The sequence below is a fragment of the Limulus polyphemus genome, unplaced genomic scaffold (assembly GCF_000517525.1).
Source record: "Limulus polyphemus unplaced genomic scaffold, Limulus_polyphemus-2.1.2 Scaffold2423, whole genome shotgun sequence".
NCBI classification, from domain to species: domain Eukaryota; kingdom Metazoa; phylum Arthropoda; class Merostomata; order Xiphosura; family Limulidae; genus Limulus; species Limulus polyphemus.
Window position 1 is genome coordinate 185488 of NW_013668033.1, and position 11504 is coordinate 196991.

Sequence of the window (11504 nt, forward strand, 5' to 3'; positions counted from 1 at the left end):
AGTACTTCACTAATCACACCACACAACACAAACCAGAAATGAGTACTTCACTAATCACACCACACAACACAAACCAGAAATAAGTACTTCACTAATCACACCACACAACACAAACCAGAAATAAGTACTCCACTAATCACACCAAACAACACAAACCAGAAATCAGTACTTCACTAATCACACCACAGAACACAAACTGGAAATCAGTAATTCACAGGACATTTTACCAGATAGTTGCAGTAAATTTTTACATAGGCTGCTAACTGAAGAAGGTTTGTGAGAAATAAGGAGACAGGGTTTGTAAAAGAACGAAACAAATCTTATTTAACATTTTAACAACATGAATACAGTTGGTTATCAAACTCTTTAAAATAGACGAAATGCACATTAACTCAGTATTTGGCTTTGAATAATTAGTGAATTAAAAATTATTGTTTGCCATTACACAAAACTTTCTTCCAATATAACTTCATTTGCTCATCAATATCGATTTTTATTTTAACTTAGCTTCCACCTTTAAAAAATAGCTTATAAGAATACAAAATAACCTCAGGGTCAAACTGAACATTGATTCAGGGTGTAACTCATCTACTACTACTACTTCACGCTGGTGCAGACATGAGGTTCTGATTTGATGAGCTAACTTGTTAAGTTGATGAGCTAACTATCTCATCAACTAACTAGTTGGTTTAACATAAGCTTGTATGTCTTGCTAAGTAAGCATTGCTGGTGATCATACATCAATACTTTATTTTAATGGATTAAAGCGGTTTTTCCTGATGTGAGATGATGCATAATGTAGCACATGGAATTCTTCACAAGAACATGTGACAGTTACTATACAAAAGTTTTTAATAGGAGTACTATTATCCTGGAGCACTAACTATTAATTTTGTCACCCATTTGATCAATCATCGTCTCAGAAATTAATTTCTAATACATTTCAGTCTCTTTCTTATAATAAAGTTTCTCCATTAATGCTTCCTCTACCAACATGTACATTTGTTTATACCCTCAGACTCAGACATTAATCATTTGTGTGCTCAAGTATTTCAGCTATGATGACCAATCCTCAAATGTTGATTTTACAAGAACTTTTCAGATTTCGTCTGGCAAAAGTGGTCGTTAAATTGTTATTTGAAAATATTTACTGGCTAAGACCAGTTTCACACCAAGGTATTTGATGTTTCTTCAATTTGCTAATCTTTCTCTTGACCCTACTTTTCTAATGCTGGGTAAAGAACTACTCTTAACCTGAAGAATTTCATCACTAGTCACACAACAAAACATAACACTAATGAACTCCCACACTACAAATACGTTAAGTCCGTTTTTGTGCACTGATATCTTGTTTAGAAACATCTTAAAGAAAATAACTTAAAATGTAAACATGACATCCTACTGTATAAAAATATGTAATCCTAAAATTGTGTTGAAGTGTCAGATGTGGTGCTGCTTTAAAGCAAACATGGCAAAAAATCACACGCATATCATGTATTTTGAAAGGAATGTTCTTGTTGTTGTCATTAACCGACAGGCTTGTTTCTGCCTAAAAAAAGAGCATTTGCTCAAAACATTGCCAAGAAAATAAACTACAAACATAGTTTTTTAAGGTGATTTATCACTAACATACTAATTTCTATATATTTTATCACCTTCGCATTTTTCTATTTATATATAAAATATATATATAATAAAATTCTACAAATATATATCAAATATTATTTCTTACCAGTTTCAGATGCTGTTCATAGTAATATCAAAAACATAAGAACCCGAACAACAAAAACACAAAAAATAATAAATCTGTATTTCACATATATACATAAACTGATACAGTAACAGAATCAAATACTTACTATAAGAGAAGCTTCTAAAACAATTCTAGTTAATTTTGTCACTTTTTAAAATAAGTAAGAGATTAGATACAAGATATTGTATAATGATCTTATTATGTGAAGACCACTTACCAAAATCAAATTTGTTAGAGTTTAATAGGAACTCGGGAAGATAAAAAAACTCGGGAATTAATTCTTTCACATCAGCCATATTGTGTTTTGCTGCCGACAGCCAAGCATCTTTTATACTGTGAAACATTCGATCAGCTAAATCAAAGTGTCCACCCTATGAGAAATACAAAATTTGGCAAACTTTCAGTAAACATCACAAGAATTTTGAAAACAAAAAATTTGATTTTTAGTTAAGTTTTTAATAACAATTTGTCTATAAATATATCATGTAGTTTTCTTTACTAGTCCAAGTGCAAAGTGATTTTCATGTTAAGATTAAAAATACTTTTATTCATTTGTGTAATCTCTAAAACCTCCTAAATGATTATAAAATGTTATTTTTTCATTAAAACTTTATATTTTATGTGTTATTCCCCTACCCTAACTCTGTAAACCACCAAAAAAGAAATAAAGAAATCTAAATTACCCTTTTATCTCTCTAGAATAACAAATTGTAACATGAAACTGCATTAGTTTATCCTAAATAGTTTTAAACTTTTAACAGTATGCATCTGTTTATACTTAAATTTTATTGCCCTTTAAGCCATGTCTAAATTAATATTCCTGCCATAAAATTTGTAAATCACAGGGCAAATGAACATGTGGTTCATGCTACTTTATTGAATTACATAATGCACTAGCTACTCACAAGTTGTTCAAGAGCATACCTCGTGTAAAATTTATTTTACCTAATCTAACCTAAAAAGTTTCTAATTTTTACATTTTAGTTACTTTTATATTAATAAGTAAATAAACATGAAATAAACTACTTATCCGAGTCTTATTTTTTTTTTTGCTGTAGAGTGTCAAGGACACTTAACCCTTCTTTTTTATACTAATGGTAATACTGCACTAAATACATTTTTAATTAATTAAACAATGCGCCAAAGAACACAGAATAATAACATACGAAAAGCATAACTATCACAATTTGTCTGGCTTTCTAGCTATGTGCCAAGAGTACAATTTAAAAAATTGAGCTAAGCTCATCAATGTTCGTGTTTCCCATGGCAATAAAGGTTGAACTGGAAGCAAAATAGAGAATTCTCTGGACAGAAAAAAATGTAGTATTGTACGTCATTTGATAGATTAAAATTCTGGCTTTCTACTGGTTATAAATAATATAGTATTAAACATGAAAGAGAACTACTGACAAATTCTGAAAGAGGATGTGACATGGGCATGGCACGATGGCTCTGATTTTCTATTTGATGGCTCTGTAACTAAATAAGATTGAAGGCTATAAAAATTATGCTTTGTCCAAGCAATGACAACATTATAATGAGTAATTTACATTATATTTCATACTCCTTGGAGGGGTGGTAAATAAATTAGAGAAGAGGAGATGCTTAGAGAGAAAATGTTACAATTCTCATTCATGATTTTTTTTTAATTGCCTTATAAGATTAAGAACTTAAAACTTATATACTAATAAAATTTGGATTATTAGCAACGTTTTTATTCCCAAATTTATTGGTATACCATGATAAAGTAGTTTATTTAAATTTTGAATGCAAATCACTAAAACCTCCTGACATGTACACAAAATGATGCCCATCCTGAAAGAGTTAATATCCATAGAAGTAGGGTGTAGACATAAAACAACTGTTAAGGTTGATACTGATAACTAATATGGAAAGATATAAAAAACATATTGATAATATCTACAGATAACAGTGATCATTGTTATGAATATGATGAAGGTATAATAAAGGTTGTAATCATAAGTTTAGATAATAGAGAAGGTCATTATGATGGTAAGGTTATAGTAAAGGTCATAATCAACTTAAAGTGTACTGCTAATAATGAAGATTACAGTTTAAATACTAAAGACTGACAGCGGCCCTAAAACTTGTGATATAAATCACAAATCGCAGGCGCTAAGCCGTAAATCTGAAAGTATTGTACTGCATAGGTAAATAACATTTCAAAGAATCTTTCGTCTCATATCACCCAGCCCAAATGATGAGTTCTGGTATTGAACGAAAGACCTCTTGGATGGTGATTTTGAATACAAAAATGGATAAATTAAGAGAAATATGAAAAAAAACATTATGTGCAGTTTATGTCATTTTAGTCACAAATATTAGACCCATTGGTAACAATGAAAGTTGCTACAACTGAGGTGAAGTTCAAGAAATATAGATATTGGGGCTGTGAGCATCACTTAAATTGATTATCTGTAAAACAAAATAAAATGATGAAGCAATTAATGAATAAAGATTAAAAATTTATTTAGGAACAAAAACAAGGCAAAAAATTAAAAAATGTAAAAACCTGAATATAAAAATGTGGTCACTACCTACTGTATGATTAAGAACTTTTCCTTAAAAAATTAAATGATGACTTTACGAGTACATTGAATCATACCTGAAGCCTAAGGAAATGTTGAGTGAAAGGTTCCATACGAAGCAGGTAGGAGGCTACAATCATAGCAGAGGAATAGAAAGTCCCATAATGATAAGGTGGTGTTTCACCTGGTATAAAAATAAGTTTTACAATTCATATCAGTTTTATTTATTTTGACATATAAACATTGAATAAATATAACATGAACAGTGAATTTCACAAACAAGCATAAAAAAAAAACTCTATATACAAAATAACCTTCATTCCAACTTGGAAAACAGTTAAAATGATGTAATATTTATATGTTCACTATCTTTACTGATGTTTTTCAGGTTATAAGATTTTCTTAATGTGAAAAAACTGGCAGTCCTAATGTTAAGATACAGCACATGCCAATTAATCTAAAGATCAATGGACATAAATAGTTCTGAAAGACCAATCCTACTACACATTCTGAATTCCTTACATAGACAAGTTTCAAGGAAACAGCTTAGCACAATACTTCTTTCTTTGAAGCCTCTAAACCGGTACTACAACAATAGTATAACATAAATAAATTTAAGAAATACGATTAGCAAACTGTCTTGTATAAAAGTAGATACGGCTAGGAAACAATCAAGTTTTGAGTGTTAGAAATAAACAAATATTTTGCTTTACTTGTACGTTTTGGACATTCCTGTCGCTATGCAGAATGGTTATGCTGATCAATCTTTTAGGGTTTTTGGACGTTACCCTTCTTTACCACAGGTGTTTTGAAATGTTGTTCCTGGGTCAATTGTAACAAATGCAATTTCTTATTGAAATAAATTAACCTGAACTACTGTCTAAAATGTCCTTCAGGGAATATGACAACTTATAAAAGTTTTGTTTGTATTTCTCATTTGGTCTTGTTAGTCAAAGAAGCCCCTAAAATCTTCACATACAAGTACTTTACTTCAAAAGTTAGATATACAAGTACCTCTTAAAAACATCTCAACATATACCCTGTAACATCTACAGAAGAAACGACACAAATTTTAACAGCTTACACGACTTAATAAAAGCACAAAACTCATGAAAGTAACTCTCACATATATTAATAAAACATCATAATGGTTTTATTGGTCTTCATTTAAATAACCTCACCATGAGGATCATCCCATTCTCTGTATTGTTTCTTAATAAAAGCATAAAACTCAAGAAAATAACTCTCACATATATCAATAAAACATCATAATGGTTTTATTGGTCTTCATCTAAATAATCTCACCATGAGGATCATCCCATTCTCTGTATCGTTTCTTGAACTGCTCGAGCCTATCAGGTGTCTGTGCTCCCATTGGCTTAGAAAAATCTCTGAATGTCTTGCTGATATGCAAATCCAGTTCCTACAAAAACATGTAAATATAATAAAAATATTCATATATTAACTAAAACGATAAATATCATTTTATATTAAGACTTTTTTTGAACCTATGTGTTTTTCTGACATCATACATATATTAACTAACAATTGCTTAAATAAGCTTTTGTCTCGTTTTGAGTAAATACAACCAAAATCTGAAACACAAATCAACATTTTAAAAGTAAAATTCAAACAACCTTGAGCAGCTGAGAAAGCATTTCAAATACGGAGTATCAGACAACCTAAGCCTAATAAAGTCAACGACATATTTTGAACTCTAACAAGATTTCCTACTGTAACTTACAACAGTTGGAACTAAAGAAAACCTGATACAGTTTGATAGGCTGACTATTCAAACACTTTTAATGGGTAAATAAATGCAAATGAAACACCACTCCCCCCCCCCCTTCCCTGTCTAAAGATATATTAAAATTTTCCTAGATCCAGTTCTTTACAATCAACCTAGGTTAACTGAGCTTGATAAACTTTTAAGACTCAATATGGCAGTGCTCAGCCAGTCATGGTATAGGTTTTGTTATCTAAGTAACAGACATTGTTGAAAATTATACTGGTATTATATTCTTAGCTTTTGTTTACATCTGAACATACAAACAGCTGTAATAGAACTCGTGACAAAAAAAAATGCTATAAGATTACTTTACACGAAGAAATCTGCATAATTTTGAAAAGGTTCACTCAAAAACCTCTTGTTATACAATAATATCAAGTTCACATTCCAAAATTAAACCTGTAAACTTCATAGTGTATTCAAGAATATGATGACGATTATACACCTGACTAACATAACTTACCGTTCACCTTAAACAACCTACAAAAGTTACTGTTACTTAGTGCTTACCTCAGATTCATAGTCTGCCAACACCCAAGGAAATACAGGATACTGCATCAGATCATTGTACGAGCGCCCAGCTAAGGTGTTTAAGTGCATGAGATACTGAAAATTGGTGATTTCGCCACGCTGAAAAGGACAAAGACCCTTATAAAGAGGTAATACCTCTACGCACGTTTTTATACACTTGGTGGGAAAAAAGGGTTTCAAGTATTATTATCTTTAAGATTTTACAAAAAATTATTTTTTCTAAAAGATCCAAAATACTGTGTGTCCAGAAACTCATAGTATTTTGGATTTTTTTAAATTTTTTTATGTAGCACGAGTTTCTGGACACAGTATTTTGGATTTTTTACAATTTTTTTATGTAGCGTGTGTCCAGAAACTCAAGATGATTTTGAACAATGGTCTTTAGTAATTGTCTGGGGGTAAGATGGTGCTGTTCTGTAACCATTAGAGACTGTCTGGAGGTAAGACAGTGTTATCCAGTAACCATTAGAGACTGTCTAGAAGTAAGATGGTGTTGCTTAGTAAACATTAGAGACTGTCTGGAGGTAAGACAGTGTAATCCAGTAAACATTAGAGACTGTCTGGAAGTAAGATGGTGTTGTCCAGTAACCATTAGAGACTGTCTGGAGGTAAGACGGTGCTGCTTAGTAAACATTAGAGACTGTCTGGAGGTAAGACGGTGCTGCTTAGTAAACATTAGAGACTGTCTGGAGGTAAGACGGTGCTGCTTAGTAAACATTAGAGACTGTCTGGAGGTAAGACGGTTGCTGCTTAGTAACCATTAGAGACTGTCTGGAGGTAAGATGGTGTTGTCCAGTAACCATTAGGGACTGTCTGGAGGTAAGATGGTGTTGTCCAGTAACCATTAGAGACTGTCTGGAGGTAAGATGGTGTTGTCCAGTAACCATTAGAGACTGTCTGGAGGTAAGATGGTGTTGTCCAGTAACCATTAGAGACTGTCTGGAGGTAAGATGGTGTTGTCCAGTAACCATTAGAGACTGTCTGGAGGTAAGATGGTGTTGTCCAGTAGCATTAATAACTGTTTGGAGGTAAGGTAATGTAGTCTAGCTGTCATTAGTAATTGTCCTTGTGTAAAATGGAAAGTGACTGTCATATATCTTCCCCTTCAATATTTCAGCACCATTGAATGAAAAGAAAACAATCACATACAAATGTCCAACACTATATGTGTTACAACATGTGAAGTTTGGGAGAGTACCACCTGTACCATGAGGAGAAACATACTCCACTGGTACTTACTTCTTCTAATAAGTGTAACAGACACTTGAGAAACTCAACAGTTGAGAATACAGTACTACAAGTATAAAATGTGTCATGTATGGAATAGTGATGATTTGGTGCTGTAAAGATTACATTAGACACAAGATGTGTGTATTCCAAAAAAATTGAGAACTGACAGCCACAAGACAAAACTGTGTTTATTCGATATTTTTTAGAAGATGATAAATGTTGAAGAGGTCCTGTTTAATTAGTGTAAACCGCTAGTTGGCATTACAAAGTTGTATTTTTCCAGTATAGATCAGCTTGGAAATTAAAAACAAGCATTACCTGCTGTAATGTATCATGATACCTAACATACAAAATTACCTACAGTGACGACCCCAAATATTTACTTATTTTTAAAAGCAAATTTCTTTATTTAAGTTACTCCTTCACAGTGCAAGAATACACAAAAACGAACTTACCACCCAACGTTGGGTAACAGAAGTTTCTCCGATTAAACTGCTCAGCAAATTAGCACTGTGAGATAAAGATTTATTTGATATTTAAAAACTCTTAACAAAATGTAAATTGTAAACAATGTTATAAAATTGGTATTATCTCAAAACTACATCCTAGTTTAAAGCTTCCGTCTATCAAATCATACTATTTTGCCACCTACCGACACCAAATATGAGGCACAATGTAAATAAATAATTATTTTAAAAACAAAACAATGTAGTATAAGAACAAAGCAGACCTTGACAAAAGAGTACATATATATATATATATATATATATATACATATTTATTTATTTTTTTTGAGATGACAATTTTTTATACTATCCTTCAACTTTTACAGTTATTAAAAATTACTTGCTCTTAACAGAACCAGTTTCGTAGTTTTCTCTAGTCGTCAGCTCTTCTTATTTTCACTTTATTTCTTTTCACCTAGTAGTCTGATGCAGTTAATTTTCATACAAAAGGAGGGAACAATTCCCTAATATTTGCATTTTATTCCCAATTTATTTAGTTTCAATTAATATTTCAATACTGTTTTTACCCCCTAATGTATTCAGATTTAGGAATTAAAGCTAACAAGTTTAAAATGTCATTAGTTACAAATACTATTTAAATAATACTATACTGATAAAGGTAAGGAATGTTATTTTAATAAACTTCCAAGATACAATCTTAACACACCAACTAAATGTGTAAGATGTATATGGATGTACGTGTACTTTAAAATATCTGGTTTCTATAAAGAATGACACAGTATTACCGGTATATTTATTTAGTCTATTTATATTTCTTGCTTTTTTCTCCTAAAGTGTTTCAAAGTTTAAGATTCAGGTGTATGAATTTAATTGAAGTGGAAATGCAAAGGTATTAAATCACGTGTCAAAGTTACCAGATGTTCGAAAGTAAAAAAAAAAAATATTTACACTGAATATCACATTAACTTCTCTGTTTTCCCTCTAATGCTAATTTTAATAGCTAACTCAGTGATCTGAATTCAAACCTGCATGGATTTCCTGTAAGTTACATTACCTAGCATTCATAAGAGTCAAACTCCAGATCTTATATCTATGGTAGATATAATATTTCTTTCAACATATAATTCTCACACAAAATTAAAACTGGATTTACCTGGATTCTACACTTGCTCCTCTCCTCTGTCCTGCCAATGACTCTTGAGCACTGTCAGTAATTGAAGTGGCAACAGTCATAAACCTGAAATATTAGGAAAAAACAGTTTGTAATGACACAGTATTACCGGTATATGGATGTACATGTACTTCTAGATACCAGGTTCTATAAAGAATGACACAGTATTACCGGTATATAGATGTACATGTACTTCTAGATACCAGGTTCTATAAAGAATGACACAGTATTACCGGTATATAGATGTACGTGTACTTTAAAATATCTGGTTTCTATAAAGAAATGTTCCAGTAGTATAAACAGTTAAATATTGCCATTAGCATAAAATATAAAACATTCAAGAAATGTATTATAATGTATTTCATTTAAATATGTCTACATTTACTCGTCAATACCAAGTACACTATTCAGCAGTTCTAAATTTCTTGCTCAACAATATTCAAGGCATTTTTCCTGACTATTCATTACCTTATCTAATTTGACTGTTATTTATTTTGATTTGTGCACCATTTGGGGATTGGATTCATCAATACAAACTTGAACAGCAGATGAAAAAGTTAAGAAACTAAGACATTCACAGCATGAACCACAGATGAAGAGTATATGGCAGTTTTTTTAAACAGCACAACACCAATATTGCTGCCAAGTCAAGTCCTTGACTGGGTAACTATGATTTTTTAAGAAGGATTTCTTCACTACTGTTGCTTAATATACAATACTTCTTGCACCAAAATTGAAACTGTGAATGTTTCAGAGATCAGCTGTGCAGACTTTAAAACCTGACAATGATAAAAGATAATGGGGGTGCTACCGTTATCCTTTAAAAACAGCTCATCTTATAAAAAACTTATCATATACCTACTGATACTAAAATAGACAAAAAAGTCCAAGTTAGGCCTTATCTTTTGGTATACTAAGAATAATAAAGAGAAAACTTATAGTACCTGTAACAAAGTCAATATATTTTGAAAATAAAACCAACAATTCTTAAAATCCAAGGAAACTATTCCATGTGGTTCCGTCACTCATTTCTCTTCCATTTAATTTATCTCCAAATGAAGAAGACAGCACAACTGAGTATTATTTTTAATCTCACCAGATGGAAAAAAAAAAAGATTCATACCTTGCATACACTTTGTTCCTAACTTTTCGAGGAAATGCTAAAAGGTGATTTCTTCCATCTGCTGAAAATACTTCAAGGGCAATTGGCTGCAAACAAAAATCAGTTATTTTTAAACGAACTTAACTTACTTACAACCTAATAATTTTTTCCTTAACCTCCATAAAATTTACCAAACTTCAATTCAGTTCTTACACAAACTCATACCGTATGAAAAACATTTTTATTGCAATAAACTTCAAAAGTATTTATCATGAATTGCTATGAACAGCTATGTTCTCAATTAAAAATATGCAGGAATTGTATAGAAGGGAATGAAACATCACTAGTAATTATATCTGTATGTCACCAGTGTCCCGAAGCCAAGTAAAGATGTTGAATGGAGAAAAATTAAACAAAACAAACAATACATCCTTGATAGCAGTAAACAAACAATACATCCTTGATAGCAGTAAACAAACAATACATCCTTGATGTAAAAATAAAAATACAAAGAATCTTCTTACCTGAAGCAGATATCTTCGTTTGTGTACTTCTTTAATATCTTCGTAAGCAAACTTACTGCACCTAAGTACCAGATAGTTAAAATTCAACTTACTGCACCTAAGTACCAGATAGTTAAAATTAAACTTACTGCACCTAAGTACCAGATAGTTAAAATTTAAGTTTTCTTTTAAACTAACTTTGTAATGTATTTGCAACTTTTCCTTATGATACTTAGCAATTAGCAAGTCATTTAGTGTAAATAAATTAATATCTGCCATTCAACTATTTCAAAAGATGTAAATTTGTAAAATCAATAAAAGTCAGATAAGTTCAGAAAAAAAAATTTTAAACATAGGAAGAAAGCAGTGTGAAGTACCAAGATGGGAAGAAAGCAGTGTGAAGTACCAA

General features: G+C 31.2%; 1 protein-coding gene across 1 annotated transcript in view; it reads right to left on the bottom strand.

Moving 5' to 3' along the window:
• LOC106466918 (WD repeat and FYVE domain-containing protein 3-like) overlaps positions 1–11177 on the bottom strand; it is a gene marked incomplete at its 5' end in the record, with an annotated part of 23954 nt that extends 12777 nt beyond the window's left edge. The window contains 8 exons of the mRNA XM_022394993.1: positions 1971–2124; positions 4380–4486; positions 5608–5725; positions 6602–6721; positions 8308–8362; positions 9473–9556; positions 10614–10699; positions 11117–11177. Coding sequence (XP_022250701.1) covers positions 1971–2124; positions 4380–4486; positions 5608–5725; positions 6602–6721; positions 8308–8362; positions 9473–9556; positions 10614–10699; positions 11117–11177 — 785 coding nt within the window. The remainder of the gene's footprint in view (positions 1–1970; positions 2125–4379; positions 4487–5607; positions 5726–6601; positions 6722–8307; positions 8363–9472; positions 9557–10613; positions 10700–11116) is intronic.
• Positions 11178–11504: the final 327 nt, after the last annotated feature.